This window comes from Myotis daubentonii, chromosome 4 (assembly GCF_963259705.1).
Source record: "Myotis daubentonii chromosome 4, mMyoDau2.1, whole genome shotgun sequence".
NCBI lineage: Eukaryota > Metazoa > Chordata > Mammalia > Chiroptera > Vespertilionidae > Myotis > Myotis daubentonii.
The window spans coordinates 75,233,855-75,258,934 of record NC_081843.1 but is presented as its reverse complement, the minus strand read 5'-3'; the positions used below and the strand labels follow the sequence as shown (position 1 = coordinate 75,258,934).

At 45.2% G+C, this 25,080-nt stretch overlaps 1 protein-coding gene across 7 annotated transcripts in view; it reads left to right on the top strand.

The window, feature by feature from the left end:
- Positions 1 to 25,080, top strand: part of PDE8B (phosphodiesterase 8B) — a 214,588-nt gene that overhangs the window by 34,248 nt on the left and 155,260 nt on the right. For 2 of the 7 annotated variants that reach the window (XM_059694267.1, XM_059694268.1), the window contains exon 1: positions 1,336 to 2,151. The exons of the other annotated variants lie outside the window; for them this stretch is intronic. In XM_059694267.1, the coding sequence (XP_059550250.1) occupies positions 1,810 to 2,151 (342 nt within the window). In that variant the 5' untranslated portion in view covers positions 1,336 to 1,809. Of the gene's footprint in view, positions 1 to 1,335; positions 2,152 to 25,080 lie in introns of those variants that run through there. 7 annotated transcript variants of the gene reach the window in all.

Here is a 25,080-nt window from a genome sequence, read left to right as displayed (position 1 = left end):
TGCTATCCCAGCTCAATTTCTCCCTCTGCTCAATCTTTCCTCCCTCTTTGCCCCCCTCACCCCCTCTCTACTTCCCTCCTCCTTCCTTTCTTTCCAGATATTGATTCCAAGATGGAAAGTCAAAATATTAAACTGAGAAGAGAAACAAAGAAGAATTAGATTAGAATTCTAATATCTGATTTGGGATTTGGAGTGACGCCTTAATTCTCTATGAAGGTTAGAAACTGTTATTTGAAGCCTTCATCCAATCACTTCAAAGGTCAGCGTTAGGGGTAGAGAAAGAAAAGGAAGAATCGAGCAAATGATTTCAATTGGAGACTTTGTGCTTTGCATTGTAACTCTGTTCTTGCCCTTGCTCTTATAAGCAACTCTACCTTGAGTCCTTTCTTAGATCATCTCATGTCTCCCGGTGCAGCAGGCAGGAATCACTGAGAGATCCAGTGGATAATGGGCAGTGGTGCCTCCCACTTCTACCTCACAGTTCACATCCGGGGAGAATGAAAAGCAGCCTTGCTTCTAAAGGTGTTCTTACTCTCCTTGGGTGACGCTTAGCCGTGTATCCTCCCTCAGGGGAGTGATGGAAGGCGCATTTGACTGCCCTGTCCAGAGTGTGATAAGAGACGTTGACAACTGGAGACTGGATGGGGAAAAGCCAGGATGAAAATTTAGCGACACCCAGGAAAGAGTTGAAAACTCTGGAGGACAAAACCAAGAACCACACGGAGAGTTTCTTTGTGTTTATTTCCTTGGATCTTAGGAGAATTTGTGTAAGTGTTCCTTCCTCTGTAGGCCCCCACCCCTCGGCATGAACATCCAGGTCATGAGTAGATGTGGAATGGACTTAAGAAGTCCAAGTCGCCATCCAACTTAGCCTTCAGAGTGGAAGGCTTGGGGGACTGTGGAAGCGTGAGGTCTCTCCTTAGCGTTCTGCCTGTACTGGGAGGTGACCAAATCCGATGGGGGGGCTTGGACTATGGGGTCCCTACGATTTCTGGATGGCGTCCTGACGTTTTGCTCAGGGATGTGTTAAGTGACTTCCATGAAAGGCTTATTACGGTGCCGCCCCCCCCCCCCCCCCCCCCGCCCTTCAGGCCCGGCCGGCCGGTGTGTGTTGCAGGGGGAAGAGAGGCTGGGGCACTGGAGGGCGGCACCAGGATGGTGCCTTTGGACAGTGGGGGCGGGGGGGGGGGGAGGCGGCCGAAGCGTGGTGCCGGCGGCCACGCACTGGAGCCCCGCGGACCCAGCCGAGTGGCGGGCACGCTCGCCCAACCGGGGAGCCGGGGAGCGGCGGGCGGGGCCGCGGGGCGCAGTGAGGCCAGAGCGGCAGTAGCTGCGGAGCGGGGGCACCTGAGGAGGGAGGAGGACGGGCGCGGTCTGAAAGTGGGGAAAGAAGAAGCAGACAGGCGGGCGGGCGCCCTGGCCCGGGGGTCACGGGCGCGGGAGCCCGGCGAGGTGGAGCTGGGCGGCGGCGCGGGCCGAGCCGAGGGAGGAGGGGCGGGCGGAGGCGCGGGGAGCGTGTTTGGGGCGCCGCGGCAGGGAGGGTGGCGGCTGCCGGTGCGCGCTGGGCGCCGTGTGTGCGCGCTCCTCCGCTCAGGGAGGAAGATGGCCCAGAAGGGAAAGTTGGGGTGACGCGCGCGGCCCCCCGGAGGCTTGGCTGGGGACGCCGCAGTGAGCCCGACGGAGCGGCGGCCAGACAGGCCAGGGGGCGCGCAGTCCCGGCGCTGCCACTGCCGCCGAGGCGCCCGCCCCCTCACTGCAGGTGGCGGCGGGGGCGCCGGGTCCGGGCGCGCGGGGGAGCCCGGCCAAGGGATGGGCTGCGCCCCCAGCATCCACGTTTCGCAGAGCGGCGTGATCTACTGTCGGGACTCGGACGAGTCCAACTCGCCCCACCATAGCACCAGCCTGTCGCCGGGCCCCGCACCTCCCCTGCCCGGCCTCTCTGTGCAGACCGACGCCGCCGACGCCATCCCCCGGAGCCGCGAGTCCGGGCCTCCCAGCGCCGCCCGGGTCCGCAGGGCTCGCGCCGAGCTGGGCAGCAGCAGCAGCAGCTCGGGCTCTGCAGCCCCCGCGGCGACCACCTGCAGGGGCCGGAGGCGCCACTGCTGCAGCAGCGCGGAGGCCGAGACCCAGACCAACTACTCCAACCTCCAGGTAAACGCCAGGCGCGGGCACAGCTGGTGGGGGCCACCCGCCCGTCTGTCCGGTTTGCACGGGGAGGGGGCTCCAGCGGAGTTGAGTGGCCGTGACGCGGTGGGGTTGGGGAGGTTGTCACTAAGGAGGAGTTTACTTTTCATTTGTGGGGGTGATGAGGGCCAGGAAAACTGAGCAGAAAAGACCCCTGGAGGGGGGTCCTGGGAGCTGGTTCTGGGGGAAGGGGTGGAAAAGGGAGCGCACTGGGGAGCCGGCGGGCTGGCCGGTTTTCCATGGAGGGAGGAAGGCTGTGCCTGGGTTAATGCGAGAGCAGGGGTGGGTGTCATTGAGAGCGTTCAGTGGTGAGTCTGATTGAATGAAATCGGAGCACCCGGACGACTGGCGTGTCTTTTAGGTGCATGGTGCAGACCTGGAGCAAGGATGCCTCGTACTCCCGTTTTTTACCTGGGAAAGCCAGCCCAGCTGCATGGAGTCGTAGGAGCTAGGCTGGGGATTTGTGAATGAATGAGGGTGTGTGTTTTGTGGGAGATGGAGGGAGAGAACCAGAGTGGAACCTGTTGTTTGTCCCTAGTTTGGGTTGGCTGCAGACGGGATATAATTGAGAGAACCTGCCTTGAGTTTGTAGGGTCAGCGGAGCCAAGTGAGGGGAGTTGGTTTCCAGTGCAGGGCAACTGTCTGAAGATGAAGATTCTGCGCATACATCTCATCTTTCAGGAGGGTGGAATTGTGAGGAAGTGGAGAAAATGGTTTAAATGATTAAAGCAGTCACCAGATATTTCTGAATGGCAGGAGAAAAATGATTAATACTGCCCTTCTGTATGTTCTCAAAATACTATTAAATCCAGGAGAGTTTTCATTGTGTAAACCTGGCCACTGGGCCTTTTATCCATGTAGCAAACAGAATGACAATGGCACATCCGTGTTGCAGACGGGAAAAAAATACATCTCCATGACTTGTAATGTTACATAGAAGCTGTGTGACATCACAGCTTGTACATGGTCAGTGGGTTACCAGCAACCGTTCCATTGATTATACACAATTGTATATTTAATACTTGAAAAAGTTGTTCCACAATTGGTCTAGTTGAGGAGCCTTCTGGTCTTCATTGGATAAAGCCAGCTCCCAGTGGAGGGATGGCTTATGCTGGCTTCAGTCTAGAAGACCAAAAGCCTCTTTTAGTGCACTTATTTTAGCAGCATGATTTTGTAACATGAAGCTTAACATGATGGTTATGTATGGTTGTAGGCTTTTACTGGTAATAATTACATATGTCGTATGATAATATAATCATTATAATAAAACACCATTTATTGAGCCCTACTATCTGCCAGTTAATAAGCTTTCTCTTCTAGCTTATGGATGTTAACCATATGATGGTAGAATTTCCAAAGACTAGAGACCTGGGTGCATGACAGTATAATCTACCACTGGAGCATTTGTTATAGAGGCATGTGCAGAACAGTATATTTTTATTTTGTCAAGTTTTTTGTTTTTTGTTTGTTTTGCTTTTTTACACAGTGGTTCACATAAAGTTTGCATTAGGAGAAATTTCAGGGAAATAAAATTTTATATTTGGTTAAATAATTAAATTGGGATATTATCTTAAAGACTATCCTTTTGCCTTCTTGTTGAAAAGGAAATTTGAGGACATGAAGCAGGAGTTTAGAATAGTGACAACTTATGAACTTTGAAACTTTTTTTAGTTGCTTCAGAGAAATTGTGTATTTTGCCTTTCAAAGTAGCAGGATTCCCAATTTAGTACCTGGCAACTCTAGCTACCCAATGTTTGTTCAATGAAAGAAAGAATAATGAATGAATTCATTCCCTATGTCTTAGTACTTCCCTCAAGAGGCTACTTAGAGACCAAATGGAGTAAAAACTGGAGGGAAAGTGAGTCCCAATTATTAGCAGCTAGTATAAACTTGTATAAACATCATTGCTACTTGGCTGAAGTGTTAAAAGGCTTGACCTGCATTGGAATTTAACTCACTGCTTTATCAACAAGATTTCCAAAGAAGAGCTTAATTTATTCCAAGCTATTACTAGGAATGTTGGGAATGAAACTGGTGGTTTAATGATGCAGCACTAATTTGCATGTGTAGATCTCAGAAACTATAGATTTGAAATTAAATATGAGACCAGAATTATTATACAAATCCTACAGAATTATTACTGCAGAATTGCTTTAATATATTTAATAGTATCCTTTTAGGACTTGTGATTCAGTATTATATATATTTTTTTCAATCTTCACATGTTCCATACTCTTTTGTAGTTAAGGTAATTTTGTAAAAACTACTTTTATTTCTTCTTAGAATCAGAATTCTTCCACCTAAGAGTCTGAGATAGTTGCTAGTCATGGCTTCCATGCTCACCCTCTCTAAGATGCTCAAGTAGAAAAGTAAAGTCTTTGCTATGTTGTCCTGTTTACAGTGCGCTATAATAATTGTTTTTTTAAGAATTCCCTTTGTACATCAATTATAAACCATATCCTCATTATTTACTTTGTCTCTGATGTTCCCCAGAGTACAAAAATGTGTGCTTGATCTCTCACTCTCTCTCCTTTCTAGCAATAATTCATCTCATTAAGCTTTTAGAATGCTGAAGCATTATGATGTCAAACATGATGTCAACAGGAACCTTCCTGAATACCTAACTTACAAAAAATTATAAACATTAATAATTCATATGCAGTACAATGATATCATATGGGTTTCCATTTCTGGTAAGAAATTAGATTTGTCTCCAATTGCTGTAAAAATGCAACTTCCTAGCAATTTCTCTCCATCTTGTTTGCCTTTTTAAAAATAGTACTCCTACAGGAGAATCCTGCAGAATGCTCACTTCTGATGCTGTGCCAGTTTTGTGATTCTTGTTCAGAAATCCTCAGAGGAGATACTTGAACCCCTCTCTGGGGAGATCCGGGGGTTCTTACACGTCTTTTCTCATACCAGCCGGTGCAACTGGGGAGGCAGCTGAGACTAGGCAGCTAGTTGTAGAAAGTCTGTATTGACATACAGTCAACTGGCAGCCATCTCTATGTAGGTTAACTGTTTTGTGGATCGGGCATAGGAGGTGGAGTTTCCAAATGATTTTGTGCTGATAGGCAGCGTTGCCAGTTCCCACTTTCTCTTCCATTCATCATGCTGACTTAGGCATTTAGCCAGTATTTGTGCCAGACGCTGTGGTAGACACTAGGGATCCAGGCAATAGCCATGGAGTTTGGTAAGGAGAGCCGGTGAGGATGGAGAATCTCTTGCAAAAGAGTGTGTCTAAGCCACTGATTAATGACTTCTCTAATATTCATTCCATGGCCCCCACCCCCACCCCAGAGTTTAAAGGGAAAAGCAATAGATATTTTTCTGACCTTGTGGTAAATAATTGATGAGATTTCTATTTGGGGGAAGGATAGAACTGTTTTGAAAAGTATTATTTTTGCTCTATAAGTCTTTAGTGTACATGAGAGTCACTTGGAAGCCTTGATAAAATATAGATTCTGCCCCCAAATCCCAGTTTCTGATTTAATAGATCTTGGGCGGGGCCTGGGGATTTGGATTTCTGACAAGCTTCCAAAAAATGCTAGTGTGGATGTTTTGGGGAACCACACTTTGAGAACTGCTGCTTTTAAATGCATTAAACTGACTGTCGGTTAACGAGTATAGGGCAGCACATCCATGTATTTGGGGTACTAGTTATAACGCTGCCTTCACCTTAGTTTGCTTTTATATGGGCTACCTGCTATCTCCATTCATGAAGTCGAACTCTGAGGCGCCGAGGCTGGCGGGAAAGTTTGTCAGTGCGGAGAGTGCTGGCCATGTAGCCCACTCTGGTTTCTTGAAGTGTGACTTCCCCTCAGGACCCATTGGGGTTTGTAGATGCTGGTGTCTTGCTTTGCCATCACCGTGTCACATGTGCTCTTTCCTGTGGGAGCCCTGTCCTGCCTGAGGGAAAGTTGCAAGGCAAGGGAGGAGCTTAAACAGGTCCACATGACATGGTACATAATCATGTTCAGTCCTCAACTCTTGAAGTTCTTGCTAGCCATCTTCACCATTATTTTTTCATTTTAAAATGGAGCATAAGCCTTACACGTTGATTTAGTAAAACTCAAGTTTACTTTCTGCCATAGCTCAGTTTTCACTGTTTTCTTTAGAGTTACATTAATTTTTAAGGATTATCAGATAATCCTCCCTTATTTTAACTTTTGTTAAATAAGTCCTCAAAACAGAAAGTAACATAGTGCAAGCTGCTCACTTTCCAGAGGTGCTACTTCTCTCCTGAAATGCCACCCCGGTGACCACTGGGCAAGACAGGCCATGCTGGCGAGGACAAATCTTGTGGCACCAGGTTGATGATGGGTTAAGGCCAGGAATCAGAATAGGAAGGAGGAGTGAACCCTACAGAACCAGGTGGGAAGGCAGAGGCCAGAATCCAGAAGACCAGCAGAGTTGGGGAGGAGCAGGTGAGTCCTCTGGGGCCAGGTGGGCAAGTAAAATCTGGAATTCAGGGACTTGGCAAAGGTGAGAGTTGTTGAACCAGGTTGAGACTTCTGATTGGAGGACAGATGCTGTTTACTTCCTTCTATTTGGATTTCTCCCCTGAGGGTGAAGAGCTCGGTGCCTGTAGGAGACACGGGTGACCAATCAGAAGGCTGTAAGTAACCTCTGCACCTAGGTGAGGCAAGACTAACCCACCCGGCCTTCCTCACACCTGATCAAATAGTGTCTGAACAGGAAACAGATATTCATAAGGGTAATATTCATAAGGGTAATTGAAAATTAATCTAATGACTATTTCAGAAGTGTTAGGATGAAAGAAAATAATTCCAGTGATGCTGACACGCCCTAAGATAGAAAAGGGGAACTTAGAAAAAGGCAATAGGAGGAAATGGTTATGGGAACCCAAGAAAACAAACCTATAGGATAGGGAAGACCCAGAAGCTGTTGTCTTAAGGAGAAAGCAACAGTTGGAAGTCTGTGGCCTGGCAGGGGAGCCAAGGGAGTAAATACTTCCCATTCCATTGTCCTCCCGTTCATCCACCTCCAGCCAGACGGGTACCTCCTTTGGCCAAACACATCTGGAAACCAGAATGGCCAGGGAGCCCATTGACGGAGGTTTCCAAGAGCAGGGCGGAGAGTATCCTGACCATACCCCAGAAGCCCCTCTGTAACAAGTGTTGAAGATGTTCAGCATCATTAGGGATACCCTGCTAAGCTCAAATCAAAATGAGCAATTTTGATGATTGCTTAAAATAATGGCATTTTTAATGGTCCTTGAACTTATTGTTTATGTTTCTCGTTTGTTTAATGACTAATGATACAAAAATATGTGCAGTTATCTTGTTTGGAGACCTCTAAGTTACTGCTGAAAACAAACCCTCCTCTTTAGTTCACTCTCCGCCCTGACTCTGCTCAGACTTTCCTTAGTCAGCTCGGGCTGCTAGAACAAACTACCATGAACAGGTGACTGAAACACCAGACCTCTATTTCTCCCTGTTTTCCAGTCTGGAAAGTGCAAGCTCAAGGTGCTGCCGGTTCTGTGCTGGTGGGTGCACTCTTCCTGGCTTGCACATGGCCGTCTTGTGTGTCTTCACATGGCAGAAAGCAAGCAAGTTCTAGTGTCCCTTTCTCCTCCTGCAGGAGCACCCCATCATGGGACCCCACCCTCATGCCCTCACCTAACCTAATTCCCTCCCAGAAGCCTCACCTCCAGATACCAGGCTAGGCCTGCAACATAGGGATCTGGGAGGCACAAACATTCAGTCCATACAGACTGTTTCTATCATGTCCTCTGCCCCTGCCCCACTTCCCTGGTCCCCGTGACCTCAAAGCCCAGAGGTAGGGGTGGGGAAGGAAAGCACTCATCCCAAGTGGGAAGCTCCCTGAGTGGGGTACCAGCTTATTCAGCCGGTTACATTTTTGCTCAATTTGTACTTTCCTGCTCTCTATACCTTCTCTCTAGAGTCTTAAAAAGTTAACAAGTGAGTTCTACCATATGTTTATAAGCTGATATTTTCTATAAAGAATAGATTTAAAACATTTTAACGTATTCGCATGTGTTCAGGGGTTCATTTAAAAAAAAATAGGTGTTAGCATCTTACAGTGGAAGTCTTAGTAGTTTTTATGTTTTAATACAAAATACTGCTTTTTAACAAGTTACAATATAGGTTTAGATTTTGTTGTTAGTTCCTTTCCCACTTTCTCTCTTCTTTCATGGATGGATAAAAGCCAGCTTTTATTCAGGATTTTGATGCTTCACTCTTTATCATCAACTCCTTTCACCTCCTCTTTTCTGCCTCCTTAGGGAGGGTACCCAGAAAAATAGTTTAGAAGCATGTGATTGCTATAATAAAAATGAGGAGACAATTTTACTTTTGGATAATTCATCAATGAAGGGAAGAAAATACTGTGGTTGTTTCTTGTTTCCAAGGCGATTCATATTTTCATGTATAGTTGGTACATTTTGCAACAAGACATGTAGAATAGATATAATAATATTGCCTGTTGTTTAAGTCTTTGTTATTCCTAGAGCACTTTATATACATGGTTTTACCTAGTCTACATAAAACACTATGAAATAAAAATTATTATTCCTATTTTACAAATGAGGAAATGAGGCTGCAAGAGGTAGACTAAATCGCTCAAAGTAAGGGCTGGGATTTGAATACAAGGTCATCTGAATCCAACTTCAGGGTTCTTAACCACTGAGCTTTATTGCCACTCACACAGGCCTGAAGGCCCAAGGCTGGTCCTGGACCTACAGAGTTATGTAGAGCAGAGAGGAGATAAACAGGTGTGTGGGGGCTACCAGGGGGCCTTGTGAGTGAGGTTTTTCCTCTTACATGTTCACTGTCACCCTTCTATTAGCTTAAACTGGAATGTTATTTTGAAATGAATGGAGGATGTAAAATGCATTCACAATTGGAGTAGCTTTGTCAAAACGTCATTATTTTCACTGAACACAGTGCTTGGCACATTAAATATTATACAAAGATTAGCTGCTAATAATCCTGTGGTTGCTATTATTTCTGTTTTGCTAATTAAGATGAGATTGGTTATTTAGAATTCAATATTGTTGAAACATGTAATTGTTTTTTTATTGGAAAATGTATCCAACTTTCAAGTAGATGGATTTGGCCAAGGTAGACGAAGATTTATGCAGACATACACATTATCCTGAAGCTTGGAAAATGCTGCCATAGCCATGGGTTTGGCCTGCTTCGGCTGTATTACCGAAGGAGACGGCATGGTCAAACCTTGCCTGTTGAAGGCCCAGGATGGAGTTTGAGTCCCGTGCCTGCCGGGCCCACACACAGCCTCTGCCCTTGTAGGTTAGGGCCCTGGTATTAACTTGAGGCGACTCTACGTGAAATTCTTCTTTGGTATAAACCTGTACCTGAAGCCTTGGTCTAGCGTTGGGCTTGGAGCCGTTTTGCATAAGCGCTGTTGTTTTTATATTTCTGCGTGTCCGGTGCTGCCAGATGTGCTGTATGGTCAGGAGAATGACACACTGTGAACATAAGAGCCTTTTTCTCTCTCAGAGAGGAAGGTGTAATGATTAGCTACAGGGGTTCAGTTGCCTGTGTATGTCACAAAACTGAGAGGAAGACCCCTGAATTTTGGAAATTTTTATAGGAAGACACACGAGAAACTTGTGAGCAACCGGTCACACAGGGCACATGTATAAAAAGTGCTGTTTTCTGACATCAGAACCACAAATAACATCCAAGCTCTGGACCTGGAAGGTAAGGATAAGCTCAGGGTAGGCGGGGCTTGTGTCCACCCCAGGCTCCTGCAGAGGGAGCTTCAAGCAAGAGCAGTGGCCAGAGGGAGAGGGAAGCTCCAGTTTAAGAAGGCAAGTGCCTCCAGCAGCCCAAATGCACCCTCAAGTGTCTTTGTGCCACAGGAGACTTACCTTGATTTTCAGCTTAAACTGATGGACATTCTTGGCTTAGAAACTGGGTGACTGTGAGGAAAGCAAAAGCCATTCCACCAGCTGAAGCTTCATAAACTCCAATAGTGTTTTGAGCTGAGCTTTGGCTGGAACTAAAAGTTTCTCTTTCCCCATAGTCTAATAGAAATCCTGACGACCATAGCTCCCCTCCAGAGTTCCCTCAGCGTGATACCCCCACAGTGATGGCCAGACAAAGATGAGAGCAAAGGATCAGCTTTGTCAATGGCTGGGCCAGCTCAGATTAGTGTCACTTCCCAGACTCCATCGTGTGCATGGACTCCGTGAGCTTCCCAAAGCTCAGCGCCCTTCTCTGCAGAGATCTGGCCCACTGGGATGCTGATCATGGAACCTTCACCCCTTTGGGAGGAGCTGGTGAGGGCAGGGAAGGCGGCCCATTCTTCTCACCTCTCTAATGGCTGTGACAGGGAGGAGTGTGGCAGACAGCTTCTCCCCTCCCCGTTGTTTGTTGAGATTTTTCAAGACTGGAGAGAGAGGGAGAGTAAAAGGCAGAGAGAAGGAGAGTAAAAGGCGAGAACCTCTTCTGTGTGTCAAAGATGCAAACTTTGAATAAAAGAAAATCAGGAAATGCTTTGAATAAATGTAAAAGACAACCCTCACTTTTATATTCATATTCCATGACAGAAATATACTTTGCAAGGCATCTAGTTGGTATTGGGAAGTGATTTTCATATAGAAACAATGTTTATACGCATTTGGGTTTCCAGGTTAGCCCCAAAATGTATTTAGCCAGATTGTATATTTACAGTGTTGAAACCATATTGCTTTGAGAGAAACATAAAATTGAATTAGAGCTAGAGTTTCTTCTGTACCTGTTTCCTTTGGGAGAAACGGGCTTCACTGGAGGGTGGTGAAGCAGAGGGTGAACCTGCGATGCTCCCTCAGGGAGCAATTATCCTAAGTGATTGTTGGTGCTGAGGAGGTGAGGGGCTCAGGTGGTGGAGAGAGAGCTGGGGTGCAGGGAACTCAAGGGGCTTGACAACTACTTCAGTGTGAATTTTTAACCCTAACAGTTCTCTGTTTTTAAATTGTAAAACCATTATACATAAAAATTAATAACCAGTATCTTAGGCAGTTCGGGCCGCTATAACAAAAATCCCATAGACTGGGTGACTTATAAACAACAGCAATCAGTGCTGGGAAGTCCAAGATCAAGGAGCTAGCAGATTTGGTGTCTGGTTAGGACCTGATTTCTCGTTCATAATCCACAGTCTTTTCATGGTGTCCTCACCTGTCTCATTTAAGAGGGTTCTGTCCTCATGACCTAATCACCCCCCAAAGGCCCCACCTCCTGATACCACCACATTGGGGCTTAGGATCCAAAATTGGGGTGGGGGTGTCAGACATTCAATCTGTAGCAACAACTGTACTTAATATCAATCACATTTTTCTAATTGTCTTATTAGTTTTTAGCTTTTGGTATCCAGATAAGGTTCACTCATTGTGATTGGTTGATGTGTCTTTTAAGTCTCATTATCTCTGTGTCTCTCTCCTTTCACTGGCACTTAGTTGGTTGAGGATCCTGGGTTGTTTGTCCTGTGGCTTCCCTCCTGATTCTGTGTTTTACTGTTTGCATTCCTGGGGTGCATCTAACATGTTTCCCTGCCTTCTATGTTTGCTATAAACTTGTAGTTAGATTTAGAGGTTTGCTCAGATTATGCTAGATTTTAGGGGGTGAGAATACATTTTAGATGATATTGTGTTCTCACAGCACATCTGTGTTTGGTTGTCTCTTTGCTGTGGTGTTCACCAGTATTAACTATCGCTGCTTACATCCATGAATAGGGGTGTAAAATGGTAATATTGTTCCGTCATTTCTCCTTCACTTATTAGCTGGAATGTCTCTAAAGAGAAAAACTTCCTCTCATCAACTAGTTGGTTTCCCTGGGACAGAGTTTATACAGGAAAGGCAGTTTAAAGGTGTGCATCTTTCCTCTTATTTCCAGTTTTCAAAATGAGATGATTCCCTGGCATTCTCCTGGGGTGACACTGATTTTTGTGTACTTGTTTCTCTATTTGCTTGTTTAGGTTCACTATGGATCACACATATACTTGATGCATGTCAACTCATTGCAGTTGTTATTCTTTAGGTGCTCAAATTGCCCATTTTTGGCTGGAGGGAGCTTAAGTTGATGAGGCACTTTTTGAAGAAATAGTTAGAGCAAAGTTGATTAAATTGTGTCCTTATTCTTAACTTTTCTTTTTTTTTTTTGGTAGATGAGGACTTGGGGACCACCTGTAGGTGGAGCACACCTTGATGTCTGCCTACTAGTCATTGTTGTTCCATGCCATTGAGTCGGCTGTGACCCCTGTGAATGAGTGATGTCCTGTCCTCATCGCTAGTCATACTGGACCTCACTGTAGCTCTTTTCCTATAATTTTTGTGGCTACCGAAAGGCAACCTGGTATGATAGAAAGATACTCATTGGCCAGGGCTTGAGCTCCAGCCTGCCTTACGCAAGCTTGGTGAACTTGGAGAAGCTGCACGACTCCTCCTCCTCATAAGGTGGGGCTAATGCACCCTCAAACAGTCCCTGTAACCTCCTGGGTCCTCGCGAGTGTGTGTGTGTGTGTGTGTGTGTGTGTGTGTGTGTGTGTGTGTAACTAAGTCTCTGAAGTCTGGAATGTATCTTACATCTACAGGGCAATATAATATGAAGAGCACATGTCAGTGCTGAATGGTCACATAGTAGCTACTGTAAAGGGAGAAGGGAGGAAGCAAGTGAAACTTCACATAAGAGCTATAAATGAAGCCATTGTAACCGGCTGTTGGAACTTGACAAGAAGTATAGCACAGTAATTATGTTGGTTCTTTGTCTCTTGGTTCTCAGCTCCATCCCTGCTTTTTCATATTCTCTTTTGTATTATGTGAGGCTAGAAGTCTACAAACTGTATCTCTTAGATTTCTTTGCCAGCTGATCTCCTGTTAGATGTTTCAAGCAGTAGATAACTGGTAGGGAATTGGGGTGTGGGAGAAAGGAAGAGACAATAGCAGTGGCTTCTGCGAAGTGGCAGGGGTACAGGTTTAGCCCGAGGAGAGTGGGCTTGTGGCGCCAGCCTTGGGAGGGCACAGCTTCTGGCCTCTGAATGTTGCCCTTCCATCTACTCAGTTTCTCCAGTTCACCCTGTCTTCTTTTTGCTCTTTCATACCTTTCAACACCTTGTAAACAGTTCTCTACATGGATCTGTCTCTACTTACTATATGTAGACTGGTTTCTGTTTTTCTCAGTGGACACTTGGGGTCTGAGGTCAGAGAGAACTAGGTTATAATCTCTTACTTAGTTCTGTGACTTAACATCTTCAATATTCAATTTCTTTCTCTGTTTAAGGGGATTGATAAAAGTACTTATCTCATGGAGTTGTTGTGAGGATGATATAATTAACATATCTGACACTTTGAACTTTGTATTATGTGAGGCTAGAAGTAGTAGATACTGGTAGAGAATTGGGATATTAACTTTGAACATAACTCTCAAAAAGTGTTGTCTACTATTGATAATATACAAGCCAATTTTTGAAGGCTCATCCTTTACCATTTTTATTATAGAAAAGTTAGATGTAGAGATAATCTATATATATAAAAGCCTAATATGCTAAGTGTCTGACCATTCGACTTTCGACCAGTTGCTATGATGGGCACTGACCACCAGGGGGCAGATGCTCTGACCAGTAGGTTACCTTGCTACTGGGGTCTGGCCAATCGGGACTGGGCGAGATGGGCTGGACATGTCCTGGACCCCTCCTGCAGTCCTTCCCTGGCCAAGGTGGGGTCCCGGATTTTGAGAGGGCGCAGGCCAGGCCAAGGGACCCCACCGGTGCACGAAGTATAAAACTTCATGTACACACCATCCAGCCTCACAGTTATAAAATTAAGGCTATTCTTTTATCTACACCACTACTGTCCTCCCTACTATGGAATTATTTTAAAGCAAATCTAAACCATTATATTATTTCAGTTGTAATTTTTTCAATACCTATAATAATAAAAGTGTAATGTGCTAATTAGACCAGACAGCCAAACAACCTTCCGGACGTCCTTCCGGATGAAGCCGGGGCTGCGAGGGCTGGGGCTGCGAGGGCTGGGGCTGCGAGGGCCGGGGCTGCGAAGGCCGAGGCAAGTTGCTGCAGCTGCGAGGGCCGAGCCCCTTGCATGAATTTCGTGCAGCGGGCCTCTAGTATAACTATAAGAGGATAAGGACTGTTTAAAAAACAATCCTAATACTATCAGCATACCTAACATTAAAATAATTTCTTAATATCAGAAAATACCAAGACAATGTTTAAATTCCCCTAATTATCTCATAAGTGTCTTTATTTAAAAGTATTTGACATATGAAACATCTTGGAATAAGGCCCACCTGTTGTCACTGGTTGATATGCTTCCTAAGTATCTTTTGATGTATAGGTCCCCTTTCTCTCTTTTCGCCTCACAGTTTGTTTGTTGAAGAACTGGGTTCCTTGTCCAGCAGAGTTTCCCACAGCCTGGACTTTGCTGATTACATTCCTGTGGTATCATTCACCACATTTTCCTGGCCCTGTATTTCCTGTATATTGGTAGTTACATCTAGAGGTATAGTGTGGTTGGATTCAGGCCTGTTTATTTTGGCAAGACTGCCTTTTAGGTAGTGTTGTGTACTTCTGTCAGGAGGCACATACAAGTAATGTCTCATTCTCACTCTTTTTGTGAGGCAATAGCGAGGAGGGAATAGATTTTTACTTTTTAAGTAGGGAAGTTACTTGCTGTTTGGTTGAGGCAGATGTGGGAGATGGAACCCTCTGTCCCGGTTTTGGTTTAGTTTTAAAAGAACATCCTTGTTGGGAATCTGGGGCAGGAGAAGGGGGAAGAGGGCCCGGAACGGTGAAAGGAAGAGAAGAAGAGGGCTATATGTGCGAATGTAGGTTTATAAATTTAATGATTGGCTACAGGAGAGCTTAACGCAAACATTCTTTACCATGTTTATGTTTCCAATTTAATCAACGTAACTGTGTAAATGTACTTTCTAGTCAAACCATATACATCAGTGGTAGGAGATAGAATCAAGTACAGAATTCATTTTCCTTGCAAACAGTTTGAGAAAAGAAAAGTTAGTGTGAAAATGTTATTGAGCTTGGACCACAGGTGGGGGTCCCTGTCTACTCCTGTCTTGTGCTGTTATAATCTGAGTGCAGGTAATGCTGTGGAGCACTGGGTATGAAGTGCCATGCCACTGGGCTTTTCTTTAATTAGGATATAATTCACATAACAAAGTTTACAATTGTACATTTTAAAACATATATGTTTTTATTGATTTTTTTTTTAGTGAGAGAGAGAGGAAGAGGGATAAAGAGATAGAGACATTGATGTGAGAGAAACACCCATTGGCTTCCTCCTACTGGGGATCGAGTCTGCAACCCAGGCATGTGCCCTGACCAGGAATCGAACCAGGGACCTCCTGGTTCATGGTTCAATGCTCAACCACACCAACTGGGCTACAGTTGTACATTTTAAACTGTGCAATTCAGTGATTTTTTTATATATTCATTATGTTGTGTAACCACCACCATTGTCGAATTCTAGAATATTTCCATTAACCCCAAAAGAAACTCCATACCTATTGGCAGTCAGTCCTGATTCCCCATCCCTTGGCAACCACTAACCTACTTTCTGTCTCTATAGATTTGCTTATTCTGAGCATTTCATGTAAATGGACTCAAATAGCATGTGGCCTTTTGTGTCTGGCTTCTTTCACTTACCATAATGTTTTTGTGGTTCATCCATGTTACAGCACGGATCAGTATTTTATCCCTCTTATTCCAAATAATATTCCATTGTGTGAATATACCACTTGTTGTTTATCCATTGATGGACATTTGGGTTGTTTCCACTTTTTGGCTAATATGAATAATGCTGCTATGAACATTCTTGTACAAGTCTTTGTGTAGACATATGCTTTCATTTCTTTGGGGGAATATACCAAAGAGTAGAACTGCTTGCTCATATGGTAGCTGTATGTTTAACTTTTTGAGGAACCCCCAAACTCCCAATGCAGCTGCGCCATTTTTCATTTCCACCAACATACATGAGGTCCCTATTTCTTCACATCCTCACCAACACTTGTTATTATCTGTCTTTTTCATTATAGCCATTCACGTGGGCATCAGGTAGGATCTTATTGTGGTTTTGATTGACATTTTCCTGGTGGAAAAATCAGAGTTGTTTTAAAGAATTAAATGAGGTACCATAGTGAAATGCAGCATGGATTTGGGTCTTGGTTCTCTGCTAGATTGCAGAGCCCTCACCCCCACCCCCACCCCGAATAACCATATTTGTGTTCCTTGGTGTTTTTATTTACACTGCAGCTTTGGCTCAGGAAGGCAGAGCATAGGCCTAACTCCCACACTGGGCCTTCCATTCATGTAGACACCCATACACCCATGTGTGCCAGAATCCCCCGTGCAGGCCTTTCCCAGAGCTCTGGAATCACACTGTAATGGGGCCCAGCCTGTGCATTAAAGGAGTCACTCAGTCTAAGAGAAGTGATGGGTATGATCTTGAGGAAAGGCAAGAGACTTGGCATTTCAAGATCCTTAAGTGGCACTTTCTTTTGCTACCTGCGGGAGGTGTTCCTGAGCGTATGTGATTTAGTTCACAATGACAGCCGAGAGGTGGCCATCTTAGTTGGAAACTAAGGTTTAGATTTAGTTCAGGAGCTTAATATGAATACCAAATCATCGGAAGCACTGAAATTAAATGTGGGTCAGGTTCCTGGCTGGGGCACAGTGAGTCACACAGTATGTGTTGGTTATTGACATTTGTTTTGCTAATTTAGAGGGGATGGTGGTAAAGATAATTCCCACATGGTGGCTCTTGCAAAATCCATGTGTAGTTGTTTTGGAAGCATTTCCTACATGTTCATATGAGTGCAGATGCAGGCTGATGGTGTGGTTATTGACAATGCAAACAACACAAGCCAAGCTATGAAGGCCCAGCCCAGAAGGCCTTGGGGAAGGTCTGTGAAAACCCGCCCTTCCTACTTTGCCAATTCTTCCTGCAGCTTAATCAGATTAAATGACTTGGCGTTATAGATGGACATGAAGTTCCTAGGGAAGCATTCGTTTCTCCTTAGGCTGCTCTTCTCTGGTTGCAGTGGAATGAGTCGGGTTTAGGCTTTATAAGGGCAAATTACCCTCTTTTCTAGATTCTTTCGTATGATTGATTGTCGGAGAAAGTAGAAATGGTAGTAATGGTAATAATGTGAGAAAAGAGTCGTGTGACAAAAGGTTTTGCTACGTGTTAATTCAGGATGTATTGCAATGGTCAAGTTGCATCAGTCAGGGTCCCTGGGGAAACATTTCACCCCAGATGTTCAGATGAAGAGACTTAAATGGAGAGTCTGCTTACAGAGGCGTGAGCAGAGATAGGGGAGACAAGGGACAGTGAGGTGCCCCCACCGGCAACTGTGTGATGCCCTAGCCGTCCTGGGGTTGGAGAGGCCAGGGAAGGAAAGGGCTCTGTTGGCTGTGTTGGGGCCCCTGGCAAGGGCTGTAATTATGAAGGTGCTGTGATTGCCAGGCCAGGGCAGTGAAGCAGGGAGGACTGGGAAGTAATGACCCCACCCCTCTCTCCTGGCTCTCCTCTGCCCTGCTGCTGCCGGTAAGGGAGGCTGGTGGTGCAGGATGCAGAGGTGAGCCTCCAGGCACCGAGCAGGGCACACAGTGGACGGGGGAGGTAGTTTGCAAGTGGAGACCAATGTGCACAATAACCAATTATTTTGCAGTGAGCACATTCTACTTTTTGTTCATTTTTAGAAGGTGCTATTTTGGAGAAACATCCATTTCTCATTTAAAAAGTTCCCACTAGCCCTAACCGGTTTGGCTCAGTGGATAGAGCGTCAGCCTGCAGACTCAAAAAAGTTCCCACTGTACTTCACATTTGCTTATGTAAAACTTCTTATCTTTTAGGTGGCAATCTTTATTATGAAATCTCTTAAACGTTGTGCTTTTTTTCTTATTTTCCCAATACATTGGTGTATATTATTGTACTGTGAGAAACCTGAAAGTGAGAGAGCCATGTGGCTACCCTGTCTTTCAGATTGTCAGAGGGTGATTTTTACACTCCCCCTTTTCAGATTTGTGTGTAGATATTTGTGAATTATTCTGAGGCAGCCAGTTGTCTTCGAAGCAGATTAGTCAGAGTGGAGTTGGCCTGGGGTTTTTGTAACCATAGCTGAGGGGGGGCGGGGGGGGAGGCTGCAGCCAATTAGAGACACCAGATAGCTGCACGTGTCTCCCTGCACACAGACTGGTGATGATTTTGCTTCATGCATTGATGGACTGTGCCGACTTGAGATGTGGTAACCAAGTGACCCGTTCTCTGTCGCCATGAGTGTAATTCTCCCAGGTCTGAATAAAGGGCAGATGAAGGTGTGTGTCTCTGGGTGCCTATGGGGTTGCTAGGAAATGATTTTCAAAGTGCTTCTTGGTGATGCAGCAGGTCGAACTTTTTTTTGTGCAGTGTTGTCATGGAAACCAAGTGCATCATTGCCTTGTCTAATTTATCTTTTAGTGATAAAAAAATTGTAATCCAGGGTTAACAGATAAAACATAGTGTTTAAAGGTAATGAAAAAAAAACACACCCCAATAACTTTAAGGGGGATATTGCTGTAAGTACCACATCTTTTGAATGGCAAGATTTCACTGGCACTGTAATTCACATTGATCAGGGCTTGGCAGTGTGCCGTGATGGGGGCTAATCGATTTGTTTTCCTTCTTTGGAGTAAGAAAACCAGGACTTATTGCTGTGGGGTTTTATTACTGACCCCAACTCCCGAGCAGATGTGAATGGAAGGCAGCACACAGTCATTGTGAGTCTCCCAAGGTTACCAGGGATGTTCTTTGATTGGCCGGTGGGTTTTTTATCTCCTCTCCACCCTCCAGCACCCTCACCCCAAGAGCAGGCTGGGGGCTGACAGTGATAGCCCTACCTTGCACAAAGGGCTGTCCTACTGAAATGGTGCCCTCGGCTCGCTCTCTCGGCTAAGCACCTGGTCACCCCACCTCCCCCGGAGCAGATCCTGCCTTCCCGGTAGTTAAAGGGCCTCTAAGGGAAAGGGCTCCTCCTCTTCTGTGGATTGAGGACAAACCCTTCCAGCACTGAATGTATGATGGGTACTGCACTAGTGTGTTAGGATCAACTTTCAAATGGAAGTACTTAGTCAGGGTGGGAGAACTGAATGGGAAGAAGATTTTATACTGTGTTTCCTAGTCCGTCCTTCCCCGTGGAGATTTATCTCCTGGGGTTTCATTCCCCACCCCGCAGCTGTGTGTGTGTGTGTGTGTGTGTGTGTGTGTGTGTGTGTGTGAAACCTCATTTGTTTTAGACCTTTCCAAAATATCTTTTATTAATATTTCCAAATTTGATATATGTTTGATTTTTTTGAATGTAAGGGGGGCATTTTTAATCTTGCCACGAGTCCTAAGATTGAAAAGATTGATAATGGAAACAAGCCAATTTAATTAGTATTTCACTGAGCAGCACTGAAGGCCCAAATCGATTTTTCTTTCACAGCCAACAGTGCTCTTCCCCCCCCCCCCCCGGCCTCTTCTGCCCCATTCATCTATTTACTGAGCACCTCCTCTGTGCCGTGAACTTCTGGTGCACCTGCTGTATACAAAAGGATAGTCACGAGCAAGCAGGAGCCTTAAGGAGGTGGAGGCGGAGGCTAGCCGGGGCCTGAGGCTGCCACCAGGATGATGCCATCTGGCAGCGTGCTGGGATCCCTTGCTGCTGCCCCTGCATCTCCATAGCTTGCTTATAACTCTGGCTGTTTCCACAGTTCTAGAGTCTTGGCCACAGTTCCTAATTACAACATGGTACGCATGCCCAGTGCTTCCTATGACCTTCGGTAGGGAATGTCACTTCGTTGGTAAAATGGCCCCCCGAACCTAGCACTAGAAAAACTAGGTGGCTCTTGACTCCAACCCATAGCATCTTATCTTCTGCTTTGATTCCACTGCTTCCATCTCCATGCAGGCCTCAGGCGGGCCTCCTCCCCACTTTAGTAGCCTGGCCAACCTGGACACCTGAGGGTCTGTCTGTGCTTCTCAGAGCGAGATGAGACAAGACTGTCATAGTCAAGAGGACTCATTGCAGACTCAGGAATGACAAAAGAGAACAAGCAGAATGACCACTCAGACGCCAGACCCTCTGGTTCAGGGGTGGGCAAACTTTTTGACTTGAGGGCCACAATGGGTTCTTAAACTGGACCCGGAGGGCCGGAACAAAAGCATGGATGGAGTGTTTGTGTGAACTAATATAAATTCAAAGTAAACATCATTACATAAAAGGGTACGGTCTTTTTTTTCAATAGTTTTATTCATTTCAAACGGGCCAGATCCGGCCCACAGGCCGTAGTTTGCCCACGGCTGCTCTGGTTAGTTCTCCGGTGCTAGCAGCTCTTGTCCACCCACCAGAGACTCAATCAGGCCTTTCCTACCCCCTGCCTCTCCCTCTCTGTGACCTTTTCACCTTTACCCTTTGTCCTCGGAGTCCTCTCCAAGATTCCTAGACCCCTCAAGTCCAGGTGAGGCTAAGACCCCCCCAGGGTCTTCTGCTCTAGGATTCCAGCTCTCCCTCTTGCTAGCTGAATATTGCTCAGGCTGTTTTCTCACCTGTTTAATGGGATAAGAGCAGCACCTGCCTCCTCTGGAAGTAGTGAGGATTAAATGGGAGCACGCATGCCAAGTGCTCAGTGGGGTGCCTGACACTTGGTAAATGCTTGTGATCATCACTTGATTGGAGGACCTCCCCTTCCAGGCGGCTCCCCATCTAGGAGAGTCATCCTTAGCTCTCCAGGCCTGAGAATAACCATGACAGCCTTTATCCCACAGATGAACCCCACAGAGGCCTGGAGTCTGTCATGTACTACTTTAATTGACACTGTTTATTTAAGCAACAGATAAAAAATGGTGTCTTATGATGTATACCATCTGAGATTTAATTACGATGACAGTCCTGGCTGGTGTGGCTCAGTTGGTTGGGCGTCGTCTTGTGCACTGAGAGGTGGCCAGTTTGATTCCCAGTCAGGGCACATGCCCAGGTTGCAGGCTTGATCCCCAGTGGGGGTTGTGCAGGAGGCAGCCAATCAATGTTTCTCTCTCTCTCTCTCTCTCTCTCTCTCTCTCTCTCTCTTCATCTCTCTCCCTCTCTCTTCCTCCCTCCCTCCCCCTCCCTCTCCTCCTCCCTCCCCACCTCTCCAAAAATCGATAAAACCATATTTTTTTTGAAACAAACAAACTATAACAGTCCTCCCCATGTGCCAGGCACCGTTCTAAGCAATTTATGTTAATTCATCAAATCCTCACAACCACCTTATTAATCTGGCTCTATTATTGTCCTCCTTTTAAAGATGAGGAAACTGAAGCCCAGAGAGATTAAGGTCACAGCACCAGGAAGTGGCAAAGTCAGGATTAGGACCCAGGCAGGCTGACTGGAATCTGGGCTGTAACTGCTGTGATGTATTGCCAGAGAGTCTTCCTGGGAGGTGACATTTTAGATGAGATTTGAAAGAGGGGCGGGAGCAAGCCACGCGGATATCTGGAGGGAGAGTGTCCCAGACAGAGGGAGACCCCGAGTGTGGAACACACTTGGCATTTTGAGAAGCACTGGCAGGCCTGTGATTTTGGCGTGGAATCCGTGAGAGGGGAGGGTGAGAGATGGGGTTAAAGCGGTGGGGGGTGGGCATATCACAGGTCTGATGGGGTTTGTTGTAAGGACTCCTCAAGGGTATTTGTTTTGAACCAGGTGGGAGTCACTAGATGGTTCTGACCACAGGAATGACTTATTTTACTAGGATTGCTCTGCCTGTTGAAAGAGGCAAGTTAGGAGCTTATTGGAATAATTCAGGGAGGAGATAAGAGTGGTAGTGGCAGAGGTGGTCCCAGCTATAGACATAAATTTGAGTCATCAGTCCATAGATGACACTTAATGCTATGAACCTGGGTGAGGTCACTAGGAAAGTGAGTGTGGACAGAAGGAAAAAGAGACTCAAGAACTAGACTAAGTCCTAGGGCATTCATCATGTAAGCAGCTACAGCAGCTCCGTTTTTCAAATGATAACTCTGGAACCCTTAAATACAAAATCTGAAATGCAATTTGGCAGATGCTTGTGGTTTCTTTAGCAAATCAATGTAGCTTTGCCATTTCCCCCGAGAAATCATCCAATGGCTAATGTGAACTTTGCTTTAAGAACACATTATCCCAGGAGAGAGTCAGGGATGGTGGTTGGGAACTGGTCTTGGCCGTCAGACAGGCTTGGACTTCAGTACTATTCTTGTCACGTAGTAACTCTGGGACCTTGCTCAGGCTGCTGCACTTTTCCAACCTCCATCTCTTCCTGGGTAAAGTAGAGATAATAACGATTTGCTTCTGTGACACAGCTGCTGTGTGATTCAATGAGGTCCGTAGGTAATGCTCTTCACATGCTGCTCAGTGAATATTAGCAGTTATTCTTACTATGACCGTTTTGTGTCATTATATTATAACTAGAGGCCCAGTGCACAAATTTGTGCACCATTGGGGTCCCTCAGCCTGACTTGTGGTATCAGGCCGAAACCGGCTCTCCAATATCCCCCAAGGGGTCCTAGATTGCAAGAGGGCTCAGGCCAGGCAGAGGGACCCCACCTGTGCATGATTAGAAAGTTGACCAGCTGGGGAGGGACCGCGGGAGGGCTCTAGGGCATGTCTAGCCCATCTCGCTCAGTCCCAATTGGCCAGATCCCAGCAGCAAGCTAACCTACCAGTCAGAGTGTCTGCCCCCTGGTCATCAGTGCACATCATAGCGAGCCATTGAGCAGCCTTAGCATATCATTAGCATATTACACGTTGATTGGTTCAACGGCTGACCAGATGACCGGACACTTAGCATATTAGGATTTTATTATATAGGATGCCTATTTACCTCTTCAAATTCCTTTTCATCTGTTGAAATATGTGGCATTCACCCATGTTTCTCTCCATATTTCAGTTCATATTGAGCATGAATTAAAGTTCTTTCTTCAGATTCAAGAGCAATGTACTTTAAGCTATACTACTTCTGATAACAAAAGTATTTGAATAAATATTTGAGTGGAATCGTGATTACTCTCAGTGCTTATCAAAGAAGAACAGCAATGTGTATGTGCTGAAGTCATAGGAAGTGTACCACCCGGTTTCTGAATGTTTCATTCAAGAGCTGCGCTTCTGAGGTGTTGGACTAGCGGGTACCCTGGAAAAAGACCCTTTTTCAAGTGGCTACCATCTCCTCTGTTGATTGCAATTTCTGTTTACAGTTATCCCACTCACCTCTTCTTCATTCATCATTTTTATATTGAAGGAAAAAAAAAACAGTACATGTTTACTGTAATGAGTAACAATCTGGTCACTCCCTAGGAAATCTTGTAAATGTACTTATCAAAGTGCTGCTTGCTTGTAACTACATATTATTCTAAAGGCTTCTTAAATATTTTATTCCTCCAAATTTGGAAATCTGCATTTGAAAGACCAAATATTTTTATTTTTCAGAAATGCAAATCAGGAAGCTCTTGGAAATAAGAATTATATATTTTTTCTTTATTCCCTTTTACACACTTACTGGTCTTTTGGATCAAGTGGTTACTAAATAATTATTTGCTTAGTTGAAATTCAAATGCTTTTGAATAATGTGTTAGTGCGGGTGTAATGTTTTACATTAAATATTTTACAGGAAATGTATTAGTAACTTAGCCCCCAAATGAGGGAGAAGGTGTTGGCATAAGATTATTTGACCAGTAACAAGGCAGAAGTGTACCAGGTTATGCTATGAGTTAGGCTTGTTTTCTTTCTACATGAGTTTCAATTAAAATTTAAATCGCCCTTTTGAAAACTTCTCAGTTGAATGGCTTCATTTTGACTTCTGTGCTGTCACTGGAGAACTTGTTGAAATGGCAGGATCACAGAAAAAGTACTGATGAAGGAAGCAAAACACTTAAAGTTGGATGCACTTGGGTAGACTGACGTCTAAGTGCTGCCGTTGTGTTCCTCTGCTCGAGGACCCCTTGCAAAACATTGTGTTCCCAGGGGATAATGGACCAGTAGCAGTGATAAACAAACATGCTTCAAAAGCCACCCAAGTAGTCGAGTGTTCTGGAGAGACAAGCCTGGGTTTTTACAAGAGCGAGCGCTCTGGGCAGAAACATGTTTAACCTCATCTGAGATCTTCGCAGTAGATCTGAAGCTGGAGGAGCCTGTGTCTGTTACAGAGACATGGGGGAAGTTTTTCAGTGACATGGGGATAAGAGATGGGGCTATTTTCATTGTCATTGTGAATTATATTTCAGGAAGATGGGATGTTATTTTCCACACTAAAATTATCCAGTAAAGGAGAGAAAACATTGGCGCAGACCCTTTATTACACAAAGAATTAGAGAAAAGAGAGGTGGCCAGACATCATTAGCAAAGGTGCTGAAGGAGAAGAGAACAGATAGTAGTTAAACATATTTCACCTTCATCAGCATGTTTTAAAGTGTGTTTCAGAAAACACTAGTTGTTCAGGATATTAGACCAAAACAAACAACATAGTGGGGGGTCCAGAGCTGCCTGGAATGAAAGCCATTTGAAAACCATTAAGAGGAGCCAGGTACATTTCTAATGGGTACAATAATAACCAGGGTTTGGGGCTGCAGTTTATCGTGGTTAGATATTATCAGTGAGACTTCAGGTAAGACATCAGCCTCTTCTGTTGTAAGCTTCCTATTACACTATTAGTCAAAGTTGTTTTCTCTGTCTCATTAGTCTTAACATTCTAAGAAGTGTCAAGGAATGTGTACCTTTTTAATGCTAACTACAACATGTTTATTCTGTTTTTTAAAAGTGGTCCCTTTTAATCAAGTTTTGCAGGGAATTGGTGGGAGAAGTTCATAGTGAATTTTGTAATTGTAATTCAACAGCTTGAGCCTAATTGTT